This window comes from Pseudophryne corroboree, chromosome 10, assembly GCF_028390025.1.
Source record: "Pseudophryne corroboree isolate aPseCor3 chromosome 10, aPseCor3.hap2, whole genome shotgun sequence".
Lineage (NCBI taxonomy): Eukaryota > Metazoa > Chordata > Amphibia > Anura > Myobatrachidae > Pseudophryne > Pseudophryne corroboree.
Window position 1 is genome coordinate 326967021 of NC_086453.1, and position 26136 is coordinate 326993156.

The 26136-nt window shown below is 45.1% G+C and overlaps 1 protein-coding gene across 3 annotated transcripts in view; it reads right to left on the reverse strand.

Annotated features, from left to right (window-relative positions):
- Positions 1-26136, reverse strand: part of LOC134966656 (trichohyalin-like) — a 241249-nt gene that overhangs the window by 59635 nt on the left and 155478 nt on the right. For 2 of the 3 annotated variants that reach the window (XM_063943565.1, XM_063943564.1), the window contains exons 3-5: positions 15425-15487; positions 14078-14207; positions 11872-11962 (exon numbers count right to left, since the gene is read on the reverse strand). In XM_063943565.1, coding sequence (XP_063799635.1) covers positions 11872-11962; positions 14078-14207; positions 15425-15487 — 284 coding nt within the window. Of the gene's footprint in view, positions 1-11871; positions 11963-14077; positions 14208-15424; positions 15488-17291; positions 17354-26136 lie in introns of those variants that run through there. The other variant, XM_063943566.1, reaches the window with a different exon arrangement.

Consider the following 26136-nt stretch of genomic DNA (forward strand, 5'->3'; position numbering starts at 1 on the left):
AGAAAACCACAGTAATGTACACAGACTCCTATGCAATAGGCACTTAAATTTAACTATTCATACTGACAAAAGTAGATAGAAATTTAGTGCTGTATAACCCGTACTCAGTAGAGTGGGACACAGGGAGACTCACCTCACTTCCAAGATCAATCAATATGTTAGCGAACGCTGAGTGGATCCAGAGGCTACTAGTGTACACCGCCGCTCCGGGAACTTTTAGTGAACACAGATGCACCGGCCATACATACGCCTGTATTGGGACCGGGTCTCCTCGCGGTAGCACTTAGTGAACACAGATGCAGCAGCCTATGCTGCGACCGAGACCCCTCGTGGTAGCGTCTGAGACGGAAATGAGGCAACAGTTCATGGCAGGAGACTCGCAGAAACTGGTCATGAACTGGGGGGAGGGGCGACCAGGAGAGCGTCTAACTCCCCACCGCTGACATCATCCCTAGGGATCGCAGCCTCATTCTATTCCTGGTGCCTTATGATCCCTAAGGCCTAGCGCTGGAGCACCCGTGGTGGTGGCGCGTCAGCTACTGTTTGGTAGTCTCCTTCCAATATAGTGCGGCTGTGTCCGTATTACCTGACTACGGGGAACCGATGCCTTACTTTCTCCCCGTGCTCCTCCTACAGCCTGGTAACGTCTGCCGAGACAGCACTGTACACATGGGTAAGCGTTGTTGCGACCCGGCGGAGAGTTGTTGCAGCGACTCTTTCCAATATGCGTATAAGACGCTGTTAAGAAAGATCGCTCAAAAACATAGTAAGACTATAAAAATAAAATAAGAAAGCTTAGGGCTGCCATAGAACAGCAGTCCTCTGACCATGGGCCGGCTCCTGCCGCACCAAACAAAAAACTGATTTGCCTGAGCCAGTGGGCAGGGATATATGGACGGGCCCATTGCATCCTGGGAGGCCTGAAAGCTTGTGATCGTTTGGTGCTAATCCGCTGTCGCTCCATCATATCCCATTGTTATCCTGTTGATAACCTGTGGAACCTGCCGGAGAAAGAAGTCTTGTCTCAGATATTGGGCACTTTCACTTTAATGGACCCTAATCGTAGACTCTTATTGCCAAAACATTCTCCATGCCAAATAATCTATTTAAAGCCCTTTAGTCATATAAAAGTGCATTACTTGCTGTGCACTCTTAGCAATAATAAACGTAATTAGATCATCCAATGGCATCACAAAAAAAAAAAAACCTAACACAATGACAGGAAATCTATGCAAAATAAATAGACAATCTCACAGAACAAATATGCTGATAAGTTTCCAAAAATCAATTTTAACTGAGAAAACCAGAGGAAGTACTGTATTCTGCACGCAGGATATCACGCTGCTTCCCTCACAGACATGGAGGAGACCAAATGCAGGAAAAAACATTATTAATAGAATTAATAGAAGAAAACCATTTTTTTGGTGGTGCATTTTGTAAGCATACCTCTAAGAAATACGTTTAGATTTTGGAATACCCATAACAATGGGGTGAAGAGGGGGAGGGGGGGGAGATGTATCAATCTTAGAGATAACGCTTCTGTCATTTTAGATACTGACCTAGAAGCTAATTTGTTGCTATAATTTATCTAGCAGTGGATAACTGCTCCACTTCCTCTTTACGGTTTGTTGCATATTCCCCTGAAAGTTACCTCATGTCTGCACAGAGCACAGGCGGCCATTTTGTATGCCGAGCAAAAATTCACAGGCATGCAGCCCATCAATTTACAAGCCACTGCTGACATGGATGAAGTGAGTGGTCAGCTCACTACTGCTAGACACACGAGGGAGCATACCTATCAAAGCTTGGAGAGAGATAAAGTACTAACCTGTCTAAATAATAGGAGAATATTATTGCTTCATAGTGAACTGCCTCGTCAAGCCCTGCCCACCTCATCTTTCTGTACTGTCAGACCTTTGATAGTGTTGGTAGCATAGTGGTCCCTAATATACAGGTATTGTCTTGAGGACTTCTCCAGCAACACATCCTTTAAACCTATTACCCAATATTGACCACCTTCTCATTCTGGATAGTGCATGATGTTCTCTGTCAATATTCTTGTTAATCATGGCAAGTGAAGCAGCTGCCCAGCAAAGCATAGAGACCCACCGGAGCCATTGCAAGGTCCTCAGCAACTGAGTACACAACATCGATGCAGAAACTAGGAACATGGACTCCTCGCGTGAGCCTATGGTCATGCAGAATGGCCGCGCAGGGCAGTGATGCTTTGAGCCGCTTTCTTTACGTACACGATCGCAGCTGCAGGCAGATACACGCACCCCCCTGAAAGAGTCTGTGACACGCCCACTCCTCGGTGGGAGCGGCATATGCACAGTCTACCAATAATAGCTCCGTTGCGTGAACATCGGCACTGTGTACAAAATCTAAATCCACCCCTTAGTGACAAGTGGCAGAAGGGGTCTTCACAAATTAGATTTTTCTATTGAAGATCTCTTTCCTGGCTCCTAGATATTATCATCAGTTCTTTTTAGATTGCAAAGAGATGTCCGCAGCACCATACAATGATAAACTGAATACATAAAATATACACGATAATTATAAGACAACATGACAATCAAAAATAGTATAAGGGGACAGGAGAAATAGCGGATAAGGCAGACAGGGGGGGAGGTGAGGTTATACAGGATCGGAGATGTTGTTCAAGACAAGACCTGGGGGGGGGGGGCCTACTGCTATTCAGACCAGAAATGAGGTGTTATCAGGCAGTATAAAAAACACACATGTACAGTAAAATATAAAACCGAATACTACAACTGCTACAAACTCTTTTACAAATCTCCCCAGACATTGCTAGCAGTTGAAGTTCTGAGGTGGCGCCACCAGGTGGCGTAGAAGTACACCTCAGCTCTCAAGCTTTGGAACAGCAAAGCCCATTAGGCTTAAATTCATCTAATAGCAGCTAAGAGTATTTAAAGCTGGCCGTGCCTTTTCTTCGCCATGCACAAATCTCTGGCACACTGATAGGAATTTCCAGAATCCAAGTCAAACAAGCTACATCCCCCCCATCTGGCCGAGAGCGCACAGGCCAACGAGTGTTCTACAGAATATATTTTATCTCTGCAATGTTAGTGAGATCCTGTATTTACTTAAAAGCTTTTGTTTCGCAAAGGAAGCTCGGAACTTCCAGCTATCATCACGTGACTATACACAATTGCAGGGGAATTTTAACTATTGAATGTTATGTAGTCTTGTGACTAATTACAAAAGAGAACATTGTGCCCTGCAATACCAGGTTTGCAGTCATGCCTTTGTCACCTACCTCGTCACCCATCTATGAGGACACCCCTGCATATGGCACTAGTAGTTCTACAAGAGTCAGCAGAGCCACAGGTTACCCATCTGTGTTCTGGGGTATATTGCAAGGAACTTTTGAGTTTCTTCCAAAACTAATGAAATCAATCAATATTTCATATAAATTACAAGAGATCGTGTTTCATGCAAACGCAACGACACACATTATAATATAATTCTGCCAAAACAGAAACTACAGCTGCAAATTAAATAATAACCGTCCACAATAGTTAAAATTTCAAGTTATTTTTTTTCCCCAGGTAGACATTCATTTCAGATGAGGGTGTCATCTAAAACCTGCAGACTGACTCAGACTCTCCCGGCTGCTTGTCCGGCTACAACCCACGCTCTGCCAAGACTCATCCACCCTCCCCAAAAAAAACAGTTAACACTAAATTAGGAATAGGTTTACAAATGTGCGGCTTGACAGAGCGGACAGACAGAACCAACGCGGAGACCGGATTTATAAATCACAGCGCATTCAGAACGTCTCTCGGATGCTGCAACTACTGGCAACATGAAGCCTCTCTAACAGTCCACTGGTCACCAAGATCAACTGAAGGCAGAAGCAATATCCAGGTTAACAGAGCTTAGCTCTTTGCACAGTACATACGACATCATAGGTGGTGTCATTGGTTGCTAGTGAATATTCTACTGAATATTGTTCAGACAAGTGACATCACTCAGGTACTAAGTACATTTCTGTGGCAATACTAAGTGAACCTATAGGGAGCAACCTGCTGAAAATGGCTTCATCCATCAAACATGGTTAGTCCTCCCATACCTGTCCTGGCACTGTAGTAGGGCCTCTCTTTGACAGGGATGTGTTTAGCATCCCAATGGGATGCCAGTGGTCATATGATAGAAAACGTAATCCAGACACCACTCAGGAGACCGGCGCCGCAAGACCACCAGCCCAAAAGGTAAGTATCGGGGTCACAGTTAGGGTTCGGCACTAGGGGAGGTATGGGAAATAGCCCTAGCTGCAATCCTCCCCACCCACCTAGGGGTTAGCACATACCACCACCCTTAGAGAGTTAGGGTAGGGGAGGTGGGTTGTGGTAAAAATGCCTACCGCCTCAGACGTTGGGATCTTCACTATCGGGATGCTGGCGCCGGTCACATGACCATCGGCATCCCGACGAGCGGTACACCATACCGAACCCCTTTGACATACTAGAAGCACATCTCAATTAATCTAGATAGTTGCTTTTAAATTGCCTTTATTTTACTATTGTACCATCTAAAACTTTTTTTTTTAATTAAAAAAAAAAAAATATATACTCCAAAAAAGCTGTAATAAAATACCAGCTCCCATAATCCAGTTAATACATTCTCAGCTGTAGGGAAAGAGAAGACTGGTAATAGGGGTCATGTGCTGTGTTTAAGGAGCACATTCCAGGTCACGGCTAGATTGGGACTACAAATCGGCCCTGGCATGTAAAGCACACAGGCACGCCTGCTGCCGGCACCGCGCACACTACTGCTGCACCCTGATGGGGTATTTGTGGTACAGTGTAATATGGAGCATCACACATGGACCAATCATTTCCCTTGTTGTGCACAGCACCTGTGTGACCTCGCCCACAGCACCAGGAAAACGCACAGAATCATAATGCAGACTAAAAAGATAAAATAAAAAAAATAAAAATTATAATATGGTTAAAACACAATAGACTATAGTTTCCACAAGCTGATTTACCAATGCAAGGGTCACTTCATAAAGAGCGACATGAACCTTTCACTGCATCTTACAGTACTGTATGTAGTGTGGTACCAGCGGGAACAACTCAAGTCTTTGTGCCAGTGCGCTAAAACTATTTATTACTTGTAAGACATTCTTAGTACTTTAACTAGGTATCTTTTATTATTAGCCTTTATTTATATGGCGACACAAGGGATCCACAGCGTCCAATTACAAAGTACATAAATAATCAAAACAGGGAAGCAGGGACTTATGGTGCATACACACGGAGAGATTTGGTCTATGAGAGATTTTGACTGAGCGATTTCCCTTGAACTGGCAGTAGGAGATTTTGACTAACTTTACCAGCGATTTTGACTAAGGGGGTCATTCCGAGTTGTTCGCTCGCAAGCTGCTTTTAGTAGCTTTGCACACGCTAAGCCGCCGCCTACTGGGAGTGAATCTTAGCTTATCAAAATTGCGAACGAAAGATTAGCAGAATTGCGAATAGACACTTCTTAGCAGTTTCTGAGTAGCTCCAGACTTACTCGGCATCTGCGATCAGTTCAGTGCTTGTAGTTCCTGGTTTGACGTCACAAACACACCCAGCGTTCGCCCAGACACTCCTCCGTTTCTCCAGCCACTCCCGCGTTTTTCCCAGAAACGGTAGCGTTTTTTCATACACTCCCATAAAATGGCCTGTTTCCGCCCAGAAACACCCTCTTCCTGTCAATCACACTCCGATCACCAGAACGAAGAAAAAACCTTGTAATGCCGTGAGTAAAATTCCAAACTGCATAGCAAATTTACTTGGCGCAGTCGCACTGTGGACATTGCGCATGCGCATTAGCGACTAATCGCTCCGTTGCGAGAAAAAAAATAACGAGCGAACAACTCGGAATGACCCCCTATGAGCGATTTTGGCTAACTCATTTAAGCAAAGGGATGCTTTTTCTTTTCCAGCGACATAGCCAAAATTGACTTGCCTGCACAGTCTATTTTTAGCAGCGATAGCGACCTGGCAGGGGATGCGCATCACTATCGCTGGCTGTGTACACACAGAGCCATATGTACTAACTTTCTGAGCGATTTTGACTATATAGTCAAAATCTTTCAGCTATATCGCTCCGTGTGTATGCACCTTTACAGTTGAAGACGATAAAAATAAACATAGCTGCATCAGCAGACGACACAAGGACCAGGGCGGCAGAAAACCGCGGGATTTGGTGCAGTCGAAGATGGTTTAAGTAAGAGAATGATAAGCACATGAGGGGAGAGGGCCCGGTTCGTGAGAGTGTACATTCTAAAGAGGGGGGGCAGACAGACAGGGGTGACACAGATGGGGGTATGGATGATAGATCGACAATGTATCGGTCACCAGTTGCAAAAGATTGACAGATCAAAAAAGGTTTACTAATAAAAGGTTGGCATGACAATGGTCGACAGATTTTTTGGGGGCATTTTCACACGTTTTCTCAACATCTGCTTGATTTACTATCTACCACGTGGACATCTATTGGGAATAGTAACCTGTGGCGAGCGGATGCAGTACACAAGGTTGACCCCAAAAGGTGAACATGCACAAGGCAGACATTGAGAAAAGATTGACATCAGTTTAAGGTAATGTGTCATTTTCTCCATATTAGCATGTGGAACCCCAATAAGTGTACCGCTTCGCTTCACCAAGCTTCGGGCAAGGTGCCTCGCTACGCTACCGCTGCACAGGTTACAGTTCCCAATCGGAGCCCACGGATTATAAATTATAAAACATAAACCTCATGTTGACCTTTTGTCAATGTCGAACTGATGTATGTCGACCATATGGTGTCGCCCTATTGACTGTCGACCTATCCTCTGGATCCCGTGGCAAGAGAAGAGGAGCATGCCACCAAGCCCAAATGGAGTCCGCACGGGTAGATGTTTGCACGGATGGTAGTCACATAACATAAAATATACAAGATTTGGCACACAAAAAAAATGTGTCGACCATTGTGATGTTGACCTTTTGACCCTGTCAACCATTTGGTGTCGACCATTTGACAATGGGACCATAACATTGTCGATCCATTAAGCCACACCCCTTTTACTACTAAACGAATATGACATTCATCACACACACACACACACACACACACACACACTCAGAGACTCAGACACACGCACTCAGAGACTCAGTCACACACAGATATACTGTACAAGCGTCACGTATCACATTAATCAGCACAGTCTCCTTGTGCGTCCTAGTCACATTGTGTCGAGATTAAGAAGCACAAAAAACAAGCCAGAAGATTCTCACACAACCTGGCGTGCAAAGAGGGGCTGTGCGGAGTGATTGCAGCAAAGATGAACGAGGACACATCTGTATGCCGAAACATACAAAAGGACAAGCCAAAAACTGAAGAAAACCCCCCCATGTGTCAACCTTAGACACAGTTGACCCTTAGCACGTCGGTCATATGGGGGTCAGCCTATTGACTATTTACTGTAGATCTATTGAAAGCCACCCTGTAGAATCTGGCGCATCTTGAAATGCAGCAAATGCTATATAAAGTATATACAGTCAGTGGCCACTTTATGAGGTGCCCCTGCTTGTTAGTGCAATTATCTAATCAGCTAATCATGTGACAGCAATTCTCAAACTGAAGTGTGTGGGCAAAAGCAAGGGAAGATCATACCGGGATAAATCCCATCCGGTAAGAATGGGAAACAGAGGCTAGAGTGGGCACGGACACAGACATTGGACAGGTGAAGACTGGAACATCATTAACCGGTCTGACAAATCTCCATTTCTGCTGTGACATAGATGGTCGGGTCAGAATTTGGCTTAAACATGAATCCATAGATCCAGTCTCCTAAGGAAGATCTGGGTGGCTCTCCAGGATGCCGTTCAGGTACCCAGAAAAACCAATGAAGGTGCCAATGGGGCAGTGACTGATGCTCCCTCCACATAGTCTAAGAGATGGCACTGCCCGCACACCACTAGTACAGCCCAGGCAATTGTACTTTTATCTTCTCCAAGTAGAGACTCAACATTCCAGATCCGGCCAAGCCTCAACAGAGCTGAAGACAGCAAAAGCACAGACAGGTAATCAAAGCTACAAGAACAGGTTGGAGAGAGCAACATAGGTGTCTATTTACTAAGACTTGGATGGAGATAATGTGGACGAGATAAAGTACCAACCGTCATTTTTCAAACACAGCCTGTGACATGGCAGTTAGAAGCTGGTTGGCTGGTACTTTATCTCCATCCAAGGCTTAGCAAATAGACCCCTTAGGGGTATACTTACTATTTAAGATGGGTTGTTGCCCATAGCAACCAGATTCCCAGTATTATCTTCTAGAAGGTGCTAGTAGAAGAAGATTTATTGCTATTGCTAATAGAGCTCCCATCTTAGTAAATTTACGCCTTAGTCTGCCAGCTGCCTGCCACTGCCATGTCTAATGGAGGAAGGGCCAGGAATGATCTGCACTGCACAGAACACGCCACTGCCATGCACCGGTGACATCATCAGTGGGAGTCCCCAGCATGCATTTCCACATGGTGCTGCAGAGGTGAGAGCCCGGCAGACCTGCTCATGTTTGATATTGTAGTGGGAAGGATGCAGCATGCCTTCCACAACGAACAAGTGTTCTCCTCATCTTAGTTCTCCGAGCTTCCTAGACAGATCTGTTTACACAGGCACCGGAGACCTGGCATCCAGACAGTAACATCCGTCTCTTCCAGAGAAGACGTCTGTGACAAAGAAAATATTGAGAGCAAGAAAACCAGGAGTTTCCATCTCTTCCTTGGCAAAAAAAAAAAAAAGACATAATTCCTACCACACCTCTGTCTAATCCCTGGGCAGTAAACTCCATAAAAGGCACATTGTATAACACTCCCGAGTACTCACTACAGCGTCACTTACAGGAGCTATAGAGATGTATATGTCGTTCATGGTTTGCTCCCGAATCTTTTGTAAATAACGTATAGATCACTCCAGGCTGACTGCGCCTGTGACTATTTAGATAAAGTACCGACCAATCAGCTCCTGTCATTTTTCAAACACAGTTTGTAACATGGCAGTTAGGAGCTGATTGGTTGGCACTTTATCACCCTGCAATTTATCACTCTCCAAGGCTTGATAAATGTGGGCCATATGATTTATTTCGTAGGGGCTTACAGATTTAATAGACAAAATCATAAATGTATGTAATTATCCCAACAGAGGAGATGGGTAAGGAGATTATATACAGTATACACACACAGTCAAATATTCATAAAAAAAAAATATATATATTATAGAGCAATCAAATTAATAAAAGAGCTGTTAGTTTTATACACATACAACAATTATACTGTAATAATACAGGTTTAACCGAGTGTTGGCTTATTTCTTTTCTATTTAGCCTAATGTTGATCTAAGGGGCCTACACACGGTGCAATTCTCCCTAAAGGCCGATTTTGACTTTGTGATTTCCCTTCAACTCTCCGGAGCTCAGAACCATTGATATTGAACATACACACGGTGCCATTTTGGCTATGTACAATTTTGACTATATAGAATTTTGACTATACTAGAATCTAGATTGTACACAATACAATGAAAATTGACCTGCCTGCAGTGTCTATTTTTTCTTTTGACACCGGCCCAGCAGGAGCGTGCATCAGCTTCGCAAGCTGTACACACACGGTGCGATATGTACTAGGGGGGGGTAATTCAGACCTGATTGCTGCTGTGCGTTTTCGCACAGCAGGCGATCAGATCCGAACTGCGCATGCACTGCAATGCGCAGGCGCGACAGACGGCTGCACAAGGGATCACCAGTCAGCGATGGGTTCATTCGCAAGGAGATTGACAGGAAGAAGGTGTTTGTGGGTGGCAAGTGACCGTTTTCTGGGAGTGTTTGGAAAACCGCAGGCGTGTCCAAGCTTGTGAAGGGAGGGTGTCTGACGTCAAATCCGGTCCCGGACAGGCTGATGTGGTCGCAGCGGCTGAGTAAGTCCTGGGCTGCGCAAAGACTGCACTAAATGAGTTTGTACAGCTCTGCTACACATGCGATCGCACACTTGCACACCTAAAATACACTCCCCCTGTAGGTGGCGATTATCTGATCGCACCAGGACAAAAATCGCCTGCTAACGATCAGGTCTGAATTCCCCCCCATGTTTTCTGCCATATCACACCGTGTGTATGCTGCTTTACTGTAGTGCTGTCTTACCAGCCTATTAGTATTTGCGTGTATTTATAAACAAGCCGTTTGTTACACTTCAGCCTCCTTTTGTGAGTTGTGAGTGAACGTGATTTCAGGTTCTTGTCAGTGTTGCCTGAAGCACAGATATGAGGGTAGGGGACACCCAAAAATGAGGGCTCCTAGTGTTAAATGTTTTAAAACCTCTAATGCTTTCATTTTGCTAAATACAGATGGACAATAGTAAGGACACGTGCAGACAATGGTGTCCTCTTTTTTCAAGACCTTTATATTGTCATTTATCTGAAACAGTGGTAAATGCAGCTTTAACAAGGAGTTGCTTATTTATTAACTTTTTTGTAAACGTTTAATTTGCGGAAAATGTGGAATAAAAATTGTTTTGACTCATGATTCTTACGGAGCTTCCTTTTGTGAATTTGGCCAGTTACATGAGACTGTATAGTTAGGACTCCAAAGGGTCAATACAATTATCAGCGAAGGGTGCGATGTGCCATTGCTGCAGCATTTCAACGCCTTCAACAGCACCCGATTTCACACCCTTTGCAGGCTGAAATCAGCCCCAATTCGCTGCTCGGAACTCTATGGGGTTGGAAACTCTTTTGTGCGAATTCAGCCCGCCGTAAAGTGTGTATACCAAACTTAAATAAATCCATGCGTGTCCTGAACTAAATAAATCTACACGTAACATTAACTACTGTAAATAAATCCATCATCGCTGACTTTCACCTCTCTGCAGCCAAAGTGACAAATTACAAGGGTGGTACTTCTATAACTAAACTAGTGAGACAGGTTTGCAAAAATGCCAAAAGCGGATTGGTTGTCACATCACAGTGGGCGGGGCCGGTGATGTCAAAGTTACTCCGTCACAGCTTTCTGAACTGTATGTAATGCAGCCAGGACACAGTCCTTAAGGTGGTGTTATATAGAGTGTCAGGATACCACTTTTACCCAAATGCTTTATATATGGAAATTTCAGTTTGGGGGTTCAATGCTCCTTTAAGCACAAGTTACATTTTTCAAATAATATTTAAAATGAACATTTAACAAAATCAACATTCTACGTGAAAGTTTATCTAGTCCATATTGGAGAAGTGTGATATAATAGGATATGGGTGTCCTGTCCCAATAGTCCCTAGCAGCTGGTAATGAATGCAATTGCAGTGATTTGCTTGTATCACCTATAGATGCGTCCTCATACGTCTCGCCTGAATACGTCACGCAGCGCGAGTTGCCTGGCACGAGTGAGCTGCCAAGTCCCGTGCAACTCTGCTAAAGTCTGGCATCTTTTTTTGCTGAAAATGCATGTTAGCTGCGACTATGACGCTTCTAGAGACTGCGCAGGTTAATTTGGTATGCAACATGTGTATATATGTGTGCAACAGAGTGTGTATTCGGAGCACAATTGAACTTGCCAGCAAAAAAAACAAAAACAAAGGATGCCCGACACTAGATTCACAGGACCTGGGTGCACCAAGAGGGGCTCTTGGTCGTGACTGCAGCAATGTCGTCGATCTGTACATGATGTAACTCAAAGGAACCAATCTGATGCCATATTTCAGAATGGGCTGATCAAATGAAAGATCCAATTGGTTGTTGGCCGTTTCGTCAGATTTTCACCATATTATTAGACTACATTTTCCATTGATAACTTATATCTATCTATCTATATCTATGGCTTACATTACCTTGTCTTCTTCTTCTCTCTGCAGGCATTCCTGTGCTTTCCTCTGCAGCTCTTCCTGAATAGCCCGAGCGTATTCAGAGTCTAACTCTTCACTGCAGACAAATAAGAGAAACCACTAAAGTCCTTTATAAAATGACACATTCACTCTACATAAGCAAAGACCAGTGGATGTCATGCAAACGAGATTGTCTTTACAAAACAATATTATTACCAGTTATTTATATAGTGCACACATATTCCGCAGCGCTTTATAGAGAATATTTGGCCATTCACATCAGCCCCTGCCCCAGTGGAGCTTACAATCTATATTCTCTATTACATGTACACACACACACATTCTCACTAGGGTTAATTCTGTTTGGAGCCATTTAACCTACCAGTATATTCTTGGATTGTGGGAGGAAACCGGAGTACCCGGAGGAAACCCACGCAAGTACGGGGAGAATATACAAACTCCACACAGTTAGGGCCATAGTGGGAATTGAACCCATGACCTCAGTGCTGTGAGGCAGTAATGCTATCAACTACACCGTCCGTGCTACACATTTTGCAAACAACAATGCAGGAAAAAAAAAAAAGACAGTGGCTGGGAAATAAAAGCTGCAATGCATGCACAGGAATCCCAAATACTGCTTACAGACTACCTCCACCCGTCACTGCGCCAAGGGGCCCATCGTATTGTCAGCTCATCACTTCTAGCCACATTCTGAGAAGGTTCCAGGCCTATGAGACCCTTTGAGCATCTCTCCGATCACAGCTCTGAGAGTGTCAATACTCAAAGGACTCAACAGGCTCGGAACTTCTCCACAGTCATGTGACTATTTCAGCTGGAAGTGGCAGGGCATAGCTGTGGATTGCCCAGAAGGACTGTAGTGGAGGTAGCAGCAGTAAGGTGTGTACAAATCCACTTCCCTGTCACCATTAAGCAGTTGGCTGTATGTGGGCTTATAGGTTCAGGTCAGTCGTAACTGGGATCTCCTCAATCTCTGCATGTATACTGATGTAAAACACTTTGGTAATTGCACTTTTATCCTCTTCCTCCCAAAGCTGCTATAAAAAAGGTGTTTTTTTGTGTGTTCCTATTTCTAGAACGAAAAACAGCAATTATCGGAAAATTGTCAAAGGTCAGAGCTAGAACTGTACCAGAAATACCTCACTTGCGTCTGTCCCCATATTACATAAGCAGCGTTACATAACAATCTACGGGGATAATTCAGACCCGATCGTAGATGTGCAAAATTTACGTCACGCAGCCGCCGCGGCCCGCCCCCCGCACGGTCCGGACATGCCTGCATGCCCAGACTGCGCCCCTAAAATAGCGCCTGAACGCTGCCGGCCCGCCCCCTCCCTCCCGGCGGACGCCTCTGCCTGTCAATCAGGCAGAGGCGATCGCAGGGCTGAGACAGCCGTCGGCTGACTGGCATGCACCGGCGCACTGCGGCACCGGCACATGCGCAGATCCGACCTGATCGGCTGCTGTGCGAAAATGCACAGCACCGATCAGGTCCGAATTAGGCCCCATGTGCGCTGACTGTAGTCCCACTGGCCATTACAAGCCACATATCAATCCAAATACAATAGCTTCAAATGCAGTCGAAAATAATGTCTATTTTTTCTCTATTTCAAAAGGTTTTTTTCCGGGGAGCTCTACAACACAGTATCCGGATGGTAGATAGACAGTCAACACAGAAAAGGTCGACACATGGTTTTTCATGTTTTTTAGGATTATGACTGGAGTTAGGCTTAGGCACCAAGGGGAGGCTTAGGGTTAGACTAACATAAACAAACAGTCAACCTTTTGTGTGTCAACCACTTGCATGGTGACCTTTAGACCTGATAGATAATCTTGTGTCAACCTATTAACCTAACCGTCAATCTTTTGCTCCCCACCCGTACAAGACAGTGCCTCAAAACTATTACTAGCGTACGGCTCCCAGGTGTTCCTACCTTTCAAACACTTTTCAATGTAAAATCTTACCACGCTATAAACACAAGGTGAGCCTAAATTAAGAGCAAGGATGGGAATAGGCTGCTTCAACTGTTACACGTTAAATGGCGACGAAAAGGAGAGCACAGGTAAGGGTTTGTGTGGCCAGAGCGAGAATAATTACAGAGGTGGTCCAATTTCGTAGGTCATGATTATGAGATCCCTAGAATAGGACTAGGTCATGCAATAGTCTCATTCCGCACACACATCACACACTCACATTTGCTTCTGTTTCTCCAGGCTAAAGACTTTGCAATGCTTATCTTCTTCATCCTGGAGTTTCTTGGCTATACGGATGTCCTTCTGGACCAGCTTATTCTTCCGGATGTTAGAAGCATAATGCTGCTCAACTGAGGGATTGGTACAGAGATGGAGAGAGAGAGAGTAGAGTGTGACATATTGCACTGGAAGGCATATTTACAATGGAATGCACTATGGAAAGGCTCAGTTATTGCTTCTGCACGCTTTCCTCGAGCTGCTATCACCTGAGCAGGACTATGCGAGGAATGTTCCCAACAGTAAGACGTTCATATTATATGCTGAACAGACCATCCGATCAGCATTACGTATCACTTAGGGCGTGGTCTATCCATAATTTACTAGGAACTCTTGCGTGGACCACATGCCCAGGCTCCGAATGCAAGCAAGGAAAAAAAACCTGAAACCATTCATGTACAAGCATTTATACAGTATATTCTAATACAGTAACAATTGGACTGGATTTTTGTAAACCTATGAAACAAAAACACACATAGAATTTTTTAAGTACTTGACCGAGTGACAGCCATCATCGGACCCCTTTAACAAATTGCAATGAACCCAGAAAGACCGACAGCGGTGGCCACAGCCAACTATGACCCAGACATTCAACTCTTGGGTCAACATGGGGCTCGGCCATATCTCAAACTACATTGGTCACAAGTCACCCTTGTTGATTTAGGCCAAACTACCACATTACATACACTATGCAGGCAAAAATGATTGTACACTGGCAGCAAATAAATCGGAGAATTTACGGATGTCATTCCTTTGTAGGTCCACCATGTGCAGTGATTACTGCAGACACCCTTCTTGGCAAACTGCCCACAAGTTCCTGGACAACAGCAGGTGGTATGTTTTACCATTCCGTTTTAAGAACAGTGACCAACTGTGACAGTGAAGGTCCAGTCGGTCTAGAACGCACTGATCACTCTAATACCTCCCAGAGGTTCTCAGCAGGTTTAAGATCGGGATTTTGAGCTGGCAAGTCCATCCGGGTTTCTCGTCACCCTGGAAACATGACATCAAGCAGCCTACAGAGATAGCTCCTTCCGGTAAGCCAGTTCATTAGCACATGATCTAATCAGTGCCCCTCTACATGTATTATACCTTCAGGAGCGCACCATTTCACTTGCGCGGCTGTTGGGGGGGTATTCAATCACTTTTCTCGACATAGTGTATCATGAATTGCTGCCACACTTCTAGAATAAATAATTATGGGGACTGTTGTCCAAACAGACAGACACTTTTATTTCATCTCTTTGGCTGTAATGGAAAGTCCTGCTGTTACTGCAAGCACACAACTCACTTTCCTGTTCCTGCAAGCAGTGAGCCAGTGCCCCATCTTCAAGAACTGCAAAGTCCCGGCAAACTGCAAAGACACAAGAATAAAGCGAATGACAATGGGGTATGCACAGTTATGATATACTGAATCACTCCGGGAGGAGAATCTACAAACAGTGACGGGGAAAAAACAAAAAGTGTACAATGCGCAGTAACCCACAGAAAATAAACAATTTACCCGTCTACAGCATTGATGGCACCCCATGGCCACCGGTTTCCCAGCAGCCTGATCTACCCTCGAGCTCCTTCCAGGTTTATGCCCCTGCTCCAACGGTTATTAATAAGCCGATGCTGGGGCTGCAGGTGAAGGTGAAGATCAGACCCTGGAGGCTACGAAATCTCTTATTTACACCCTTATTAACAGCCTTCTACCTTCTGCTCTTCCTCTCTCCCACATCTCCTCCCTTCAATCTAACCTTACTGCATCGGTTATCTCACTGCTCTGACTCAACCTCTGCTCACCCTCCTCTCCTTCACAGGCTCCTTTTCCGCTATAGAATCCAGTTTAAGCCCTTCACACTTCCGTTCACACCACTCAATTACCCCTAATCTCAATTTCCAGTCTCATCTCAATGGGGGCAGATGTATTAACCTGGAGAAAGCATAAGGAAGTGATAAACCAGTGATATGTGCAAGGTGATAAAGGCACCAGCCAATCAGCTCCAATATGTAAATTAACAGTTAGGATGTGATTGGCTGGTGCCTTTATCACCTTGCACATATCACTGGTTTATCACTTCCTTATGCCTTCTCCAGGTTAATACATCTGCCCCATGTGCCATATACTGTAGTCTTCCCCCCCCCCCCCCCCAATTATTGCCTTGCCTACTTGCTTGTACGTCCTCCCACTCCTGTATCCAACACTTCTCCTGCACTGCTCCACTAATCTTCAACTTGCTCCCCTGCCATATGAATCTCTACCAGGCTGGAGGGCTTTAAATGTGTATCTCCTTAAAGTCCACCCCTCATACTCCTACAGTATCTCACACCCCCTACCCACCCTATCTCTCTCCAGCTAACGTCTTAGTTTTGCCTACAGTAAGCGCTCACAAGCAGGGCCCTCCACCCTCATGGTTACTTGTCCCAGTTCATTACCACTTTATCTGATCTTTCTGCCTGTCTCCTCAGAGTACTATTATCAGTGAATGCTGCTGTTTTTGTCAGTCACTTATTCACTTGTATAATTATCACACTATTTGATCTGTGCCCCCGTACGGTCTGAATTTTTATGTTGTTTTATTTTTTTTAGATATTTTATGGTTATTCTCTTTGTAAGGTGCAACGCTCACTTGATGACGACATGGAAATTATTGGGCATTACGAAATTAATGGTCATCAGTTAGTAGTGAAAAGTGGGTGGGGGTATGAGGGATTATTTAAGTGAACCTGAGGGAAGTCTCAAGTCTGAATACAATTTTAAAGTATGGGGACTGAGCACGTGGGGCATGTCACAAGGCTTTTTTTTTTAAATATATATTTTTTATGCAGCCATGTATTAAGATGGGAAGTGCATCTTTATACAAATGATAGGGCCAAGCATGTGGCCCTGGACTTATATCAGGTTACATAACTGTGGTTTAGTGCAAGTCAGATGGGGAAAACCATGTTTGATCACTTGTTATGAATTGTTGCAGATTTCCAGTTTTGTACTATCTTGGATAATAACTGCTGCAGACGTAAAGTAGCCTCAGTTCCCATGTTTCTAAATATATACACGTTATTAAAAGTACTAGACTATTTAAAAACACATACACACGCACTTTCCCCACAACTAAATAAACAGAAATGAAAGACAGTAAAACAAAAAGCAAACAGCACCAAATGGCAAATACCAGAGCAGCAGAAGGAATGTTCCAACTGCATCCAAACAATGACTTGATGCGGATGGTTTATTTTATCAGGCGTAAACTCAATGCAGAATGTAAGACCAGGCATGTGACCCTCTGTGCAGGTCTATTTATATTACAGTGTGACTCAACATCTACTTACTGCCTGGTCGCTGCATATTCATAGAAATTATACATTTTTAATAGATCTGCTATTTTAATGTTCCATTGCTCAATAGTTTGAGACCACAGAATGTGTTCATAAGTGCACGAATCCAGGATCTCCTCCTAACAGAACAACCCTCCCCCACATATACACACACAGACATACATATTAAAAAAAAAAAAAATATATATATATATATACATACACACACACACACACACATTATATATATATTTATATATACACACACATATATATATATATATATATATATATATTATACTAGGTGATTCATCGCGCCCTACGGGCGCTCTTCACACCGTCGTAAGGGGCTACGCCCCGTTAACCCTTGCACACCCTAGTGGCATGCAATATTTTTATTATATGGAGTATTACCTCCAATCATAATTGTGTGAGTGGTTAAATATTGCACGGACAAAGGGCGTGCAATGGTTAAGGGGTGGAAGCCCCTTGCAAAGGCGTGAACAGCGCACGCAGGGCCTGGTGAATCACCTAGTAGGTACTTTGGTTGGGGGAGTAGGGGGTGCGGGGAAGAGGCGGATGGGATCCTGGGGTGCCACGGGAGGGGCGGTTGCGGTGGTGCCGCAGGTGGGGGAGGGTGCATGGGTGCCGCAGGTGGTGGAGGAGCAGTTGCGGGGTTGCCCCGTGTGGGAGAGGGGTGGATGTGGTTGGAGGTGCGGGGTCGCTGAGGGTGTGGGAGGGGGTCCGGAGCTATCGCGGGCGCTGGAGGGGGTGTGTGGGAGTGCCGCGGATGGGACCCGGAGGTACTGCGAGTGGGGGAGAGGCGGGTAATGCTTCTCCTGCTTCTCCTCCTGTCAGCATCTAAGCTGCTGTCCTCCTTTTGGCAGCGGCTCTCCCAGAGACTCGCACAGCAGCCAGTCACTATTGTTCGTGCCGGTGTCCCAATGTGCCACATTGCAGGGAAGAAGATGTGCGCAATAAACTACAGCTCCCAGCAGCCCTAAGGGGCGGAATACTTCGGCGCTAAGAGCTGCTGGGAGCTGTAGTTTATGTAGTGCGTCTACTTCCCTGTAATGCGGCGCGTTGGGACACCGGCACTAACAATAGTGACTGGCTGGCAGAACTGTGTGACTGGCTGAATCATTGTAAAAGGTGAGAGTGCTGTGCAGTGTCAGTGACACTACACACATGCAGCGGCGCCAGAAGCACAAAACCTTTTCTCCCCCTCGGCGCCGACAGCACAAAGCCTCCTCTCCCCCTCGGCACCGGCAGCACAAAGCCTCCTCTCCCCCTCGGCACCGGCAGCACAAAACCTCCTCTCCCCCCTCCCCTCCCCTGTGTGACATTCAGTGGCCGGGAGGGGGGAGAGTGGGCGGAGCTAGATGGGAGTAAGGGGCAGAGCTACACGGGACCATGCTGCAGCTGGAGGATGATCTGCTACAGCTTCGGCCAGCCAGACTTCATTAGATAAGTGTCTGGAAAGAGAGTGAGTGTGTGTGTATATATACAGTGTCTGTGTATACTGTATATATGTGTGACTGTGTATGTGTGTAAACGGTACTGGGAGAGGGGGCATTACGTGTGTAAGCGTCACTGGTATAGGGGGTGTTACGTGTGTAAGCGTCACTGGTACAGGGGGCGTTACGTGTATAAGCGTCACTGGTACAGGGGGCGTTACGTGTATAAGCGTCACTGGTACAGGGGGCGTTACGTGTATAAGCGTCACTGGTACAGGGGGCGTTACGTGTATAAGCGTCACTGGTACAGGGGGCGTTATGTGTGTAAGCGGCACTGGTACAGAGGGCGTTACGTGTGTAATCGTCACTGCTACAGGGGGCATTACGTGTGTAATTGTCACTGCTACAGGGGGTGTTACTTGTGTAAGCGTCACTGGTACAGGGGGCGTGACATATGTAAGCGTCACTGGTTCAGGGGGCATTACATGTGTAAGCGTCTCTGGTACAGGGTGATGTTACATGTGTAAGTGTCTCTACTACAGGGGTCATTATGTGCGCTGTGCGTTTGTAAAGTATGCAAGGGTGCAAATTTACAGTTTGCAAGGGGCCGCCGAACACTCTAGCACCGGCCCAGACTGCACACCCACTGCACAGCACTGTCACCTTTTACATTGATTCAGCGTCCATACATTACACTCCATTATATCACCCTCTCTATCCGCTACATTAACCATCTCGGGGCTTCCAGGCCGGCAGCCCAGGTGCTGTGTTGCGGAGTCAGGGCCTCTGGGGATCTGGGTGCGGCTGTGGCGGGGAGGCACTTCTGTGACATCACACGCAGAGCAGGCTCCGGGGCTCAGAGAGTATGCGGCGCAGGGAGGGCTATGAAAGTCTTCCGCTGCGCCGCTTTCATACACATCTACGCCGGTGGCCGCAGCAGCTTTTGTTCCACCTGCGGCGCGGCTAGGGAGTGGGGATTGTTGATGCCGGAGGGGGCAGGTGGACTGGCAGCAAGACATTGGTGGTCATTCCGAGTTGATTGCTCGCTAGCAGCTTTTAGCAGCCGTGCAAACGCTATGCCGCCGCCCAGTGGGAGTGTATTTTAGCTTAGCAGAAGTGCGAACAAAGGGATCGGAGAGCGGGTACAAAAAATTTTTGTGCAGTTTTAGAGCAGCTTCAGACCAACTTGGCGCTTGCGATCACTTCAGACCATTCAGTTCCTGATTTGACGTCATGAACACGCCCTGCGTTCGGCCAGCCACGCCTGCGTTTTTCCGAACACTCCCTGAAAACGGTCAGTTGACAATCAGAAACGCCCTCTTCCTGTCAATCACTCTGCGGCTGCCTATGCGACTGAAAAGCATCGCTAGACCCTGTGTAAAACTACATCGTTCGTTGTAATTGTAAGCCGCACGTGCGCATTGCGCTGCATACGCATGCGCAGAAGTGGCGAGTTTTTGTCTGATCGCTGCACAGCGAACGAATGCAGTTAGCGATCAAATTGGAATGACCCCCATAGGACGCTGCAGTAAAAGGATTGTTTTCCCCCCTATCTACAGCGCAGAGACTTGCTGCAGATGCAGTGGCATACCCTCCAGCTGCACCTTTTTGGCAGGTACAGTCCCTTTTTTTTATGGTCTGTACTGATTTTTGACTCTCCAAGCTTCCATTGAAAGTATAGGAAAAGGGGCATGGCCACGCCGGCGTACTCGTGGCCACACCCCCTTTTCGAATTTGCATCAATGTTTATGTGTAAAGTGTTGGAGGGTGTGTTGCTGCAGATGCAGGGGGACTATTTTGGGGTGTGGGGCTGGGGCTGCAGCTCCATCAGTCCCATTGCTAATCCTGCTCTGTGAAAACACAGCAGGCAAAGGGCAGAGCCTCCCATTGGATGTAACCTGTGTGGGAGGGCGTTTCTCGCCCAATCAGCTGTGGGCTGGCTGTGATAGACCTGCCACTAACCCAATGAGAGCTCCTAGCCACGCCCAGCGTTAGAAACCCAGGCACAGAGTCACAGGGCTATTATATAGGAGATATATTATATATATATATATATATATATATACACACACACACACACACACACACACACACACACATAAATATATATATATATATATACACACACACACATATATATATATATATATATATATATATATATATATATAGCAAACAATTTCGGCGGCACTCACGGCAAAGAACGACAACATTCAGCTCTGTGGCCAACGTTTCAATGTTATTAACTCAACATTTTCGTCAGGGCATAACCAATACAATACAAAAGACATACCTTTATACCTCCCTCTGTCCGTCCATGACGCCGGCCGCCCGCGCGCCCCGCTGTTTCAAAATGACGTCATCACGACGCGCCCGGACTCAGGCACCACGGAGGGGCAGAAGCACCAAAATTGTTACAAGTGCAAAACCCTAAAACACAAAGGACAAGTGTTATAACGAAATACATACACTGGACAGATGTACAAAGTTTTAGCATAATTGTATGACTATGATAACCATTTAAAACATGAAAAGACATGGATGCCTACACGTCAAAAACGCATTGCATTAGTACCATGTAACAGCAGGCTAAACCCACAGCCTATCCGTCCCATTACGGATAGTAGCACATATGTTTACGCTAGTCGGTGTTAAAGTCAGAAATAGAATATACTACAACTCCAATCCCCATTATCAAAACATATAATTCCTCATGTTTCCCAAAGGTATCTGAGACACACATCTCCCTAGATAGTCTAAACCTCACCAATACAGCAACATTCAATATTGGACGGACAGGCTGTGGGTTTAGCCTGCTGTTACATGGTACTAATGCAATGCGTTTTTGACATGTAGGCATCCATGTCTTTTCATGTTTTAAATGGTTATCATAGTCATACAATTATGCTAAAACTTTGTACATCTGTCCAGTGTATGTATTTCGTTATAACACTTGTCCTTTGTGTTTTAGGGTTTTGCACTTGTAACAATTTTGGTGCTTCTGCCCCTCCGTGGTGCCTGAGTCCGGGCGCGTCGTGATGACGTCATTTTGAAACAGCGGGGCGCGCGGGCGGCCGGCGTCATGGACGGACAGAGGGAGGTATAAAGGTATGTCTTTTGTATTGTATTGGTTATGCCCTGACGAAAATGTTGAGTTAATAACATTGAAACGTTGGCCACAGAGCTGAATCTTGTCGTTCTTTGCCGTGAGTGCCGCCGAAATTGTTTGCTGCATTTGGGGAACTGCCAGGTTCCTACGGAAGGCAGCGGCGTTTTACATGTTGCTGTACACGCATTGGGAGGAGTGACGCTAAGACTGTATGTATCTATACTACGACTGGTCTGTGGACTGCTCGTTTGTGGAAGGCACCCCCCATTTGTTTTTTCCACCTACATCAGGTTGCATACAGGTGCTTGCAATAGCATCGTTTTACACTGGTGGCTTATTGGTGGCACTGGGTGTGCACGTGTGATACACTAAGAAGACTGGCGTGATTGTTGTAAGCTCTGTGTGTCATCGTACTATGGCGACAGATATTGATACCGATGTTGAAACACTTGTAGCAGGGTTAGAAGTGACCCCAGGAGAAACCTTCAGCTATTCTGATAATGATGCTATGAACATTAGATTTAAAGAGAATCTTATTGCTGCTGGTGGTGATATAGAAAATGTGAATCTTTTTAGAGAATTACTGAAACTCAAAAAACGAGAGCAGGATTTCTACTACCATGGGGTGACACTTTCTGATTACCACAGGGAAGGCAAGATACCACGTGGATTCAGAATTAGGAATACCCCCACGATTGGGAGACTAAATGCTACCTTTTGTAAGAAGTGGATAGCCATTCTGAACAAATGTTCGTATGACCTAATGCTATTAGTGATTGAGGAGGTCACTAAGGAATTGTCTTCTATTAGGTCTCAGGTTGACGTGTTTGAAACAACCCATAAATCTTCACTGATGGCCGATACTACGTCTAACTGGTATGAGAAATTATCAGTACAGATGGATAAATACCGGAAAGATTTGGTACAGTATAAACGGCAAAAGTTGGATAAAGTCAATCAGGACTATATAAGAAAACAAGTATATCCATGGTTAACGGGTACCAATCCCCAGTTTAAGCCACAGAGGAGACGGGCACCCAACCGTTATAATAAGGCTACATTTGATACTGACACTTCTACAGATGGGGCGGCTTCAGCCAGTGAGGCGGACATCGGGAACATCTCTGGTGGTCACCCTTTAGGGGTTCTGACGAGGGCCCAGCTGTCAGACCCAAAAGGAGGTTCACGAGGCGGGGGGGCCAAAACCAAAGGTCGTGGTGGAGGACGGCCACCCTCTCGGAAGAGGACTTAATTCACAATATTTCCAGCCGTGTACTGTCCCCAAGTGAACATAAGGTACTGTCGAGAGGCTTGAACTTTGTGCCTACGAATAAGTTTGACCCATTTGAATGGAAAATCGAACAATATAAGTTGGGGAGACAGTTGCGTCTTAAAGAATTTTTCAAATCTGGGGACTATCAGGGTGGTTTACCAGAGGGATCTCTGTGTCCGTTTAAAAAGAAATCTGTCTTTGATCCATTATCTGCTAATATAGCCATCAAATCATTTTGCCGCACTATTGACAAAGAGGTGCAGAATTTAACTGAACATAATCACCACCATTATAACAATTTGTCAGTGGATGAATGGCAAGCTTTGATGGCTTTAAGCAAGTACGATGATGTGGTGATCAGACCGGCAGACAAGGGTGGTGCCATAGTTGTACAGAATACAACAGATTATGTATTAGAACTCAATAGGCAACTGAGTGATGCATCTACCTATTGTGCCCTCCGGTCTGATCCCACATCTGTGTACAAGAAAGAATTGGATGGTATTTTGCTCCAAGCGGTTAAAGATGGTGATATCCCCAATGATGTATATGAGTCACTAGTGGTGTCACATCCTGTGACACCATTGTTGTATTCTATTCCCAAGATCCACAAGGATCAATGGGCGCCTCCAGCACGCCCCATTATCTCCGCTAGGGGATCGTTGTTTCAGAGAGTGTCTATGTACTTAGACTTCTTTCTCCAACCATGTGTTCAGGCTCATAGGTATTTTCTTAAAGACACCACTACCCTATTAAATAAACTAGCCACCATTTCAACGGTTCCACCAGGTTGCTTACTTGCAACCATTGACGTCAAGAGCTTATACACTTGTATTCCTCATGGAGAGGGTATCAAGGCTGTACAGTCTGTGATTGAAAATAATCCCCTCTACGGGGGACCAAGGGTAGAATTATTTATTAAACTATTACGATTGACAATGGAACGGAATTATTTTATGTTTAATAATTCCTATTATTTGCAGCTTCAGGGCTGCGCGATGGGGAGTAATGTGGCCCCATCGTTTGCAAATAGTTTTATGTTTGGCATTGAGGAGGAATTATTGTTTGCAAAAGAAGAGGTGAGATCAAATGTGTTACTGTACCTAAGGTACATAGATGATTTGTTGTTGCTATGGACTGGTACTAGGGAGGCACTTGAATGCCTCATTAATGAGTATAATGATACGAACTCGCCAGTTAAGTTCACATTTACAATTAATGACCATAGTATCAATTTCCTTGATGTCAACATTAGTATAGTGGACGATCGTATTGTGACTAATTTGTTTAGCAAACCCACGGATCGCAACAACATGATGTTAGCGACCAGTCATCACCCTGAACCCCTAAAGAGAGGTCTTCCATTCTCCCAGATGTTGCGAGTGCGGAGAATAGTTAGTGACCCTACACAGGTGGAAAAGGCTCTTGACAAAATGGTGACCAAGTTTAAAAACAGAGGGTATTGTCCCAAAGAATTAGCATGCATTAAAAAGAAGGTATTAAGTATCCCAAGATCCCAGACCCTGGTTAATACAGTAAAGGAAAGTGGTTCCAAATTTGTATGGGTTAACAGGTTTAATACAGCTAGTACTGGTATTAGTAAAATCACTAAATCTTTCTGGCCAGTCATCCAATCAGATCCTGCCCTGACCAATTTATCTTCTACTCGTATAATGCCAGCATATAAACGAGGAAGAAATATCCGTGACTTCGTTGTTAAATCAGATATACAATTTCCTAATGTGTCCAGTGCAAAGAGTGATACATTTTTAGGTCAATCTCGGAGGGGGTGTTTCAAGTGCTTGGGTTGCACTACGTGCAGCCACATGATTGCCGGGGACACCTTCTGTCATCCGTATTCAGGGAAAAAGTTTAAAATTCTTCATAGAGTGACCTGTAGCACGAAGTTCGTTGTGTATTTGCTCAGTTGCCCATGTGGTCTCCACTATGTGGGCAAAACGGAGTCTACCTTCAAAGAGCGGATGGCTAATCATCGCTCATCGATAAGGGCAGCATTACAGTCAGGTAAAAGTGATTTGCCAGTACCCAGACATTTTGTTGAGGCTCGCCACTCTTTGGCGACACTACGTCACAGGATTATCGATCACATCCCCCCATTACGTCGGGGTGGTGATAGGGGTCTTCGATTATTGCAGGCTGAGTCTAAATGGATTTTCCTTCTTGACACATTGTCCCCTAGGGGATTGAATGAACAACTGGGACTATCCTGTTTTATATAAAATGGTTTTTCTGAGTATAGATGTTAATGTTTCTTCTTTTGGACTTTGCTTTGCAATATTGAATGTTGCTGTATTGGTGAGGTTTAGACTATCTAGGGAGATGTGTGTCTCAGATACCTTTGGGAAACATGAGGAATTATATGTTTTGATAATGGGGATTGGAGTTGTAGTATATTCTATTTCTGACTTTAACACCGACTAGCGTAAACATATGTGCTACTATCCGTAATGGGACGGATAGGCTGTGGGTTTAGCCTGCTGTTACATGGTACTAATGCAATGCGTTTTTGACGTGTAGGCATCCATGTCTTTTCATGTTTTAAATGGTTATCATAGTCATACAATTATGCTAAAACTTTGTACATCTGTCCAGTGTATGTATTTCGTTATAACACTTGTCCTTTGTGTTTTAGGGTTTTGCACTTGTAACAATTTTGGTGCTTCTGCCCCTCCGTGGTGCCTGAGTCCGGGCGCGTCGTGATGACGTCATTTTGAAACAGCGGGGCGCGCGGGCGGTCGGCGTCATGGACGGACAGAGGGAGGTATAAAGGTATGTCTTTTGTATTGTATTGGTTATGCCCTGACGAAAATGTTGAGTTAATAACATTGAAACGTTGGCCACAG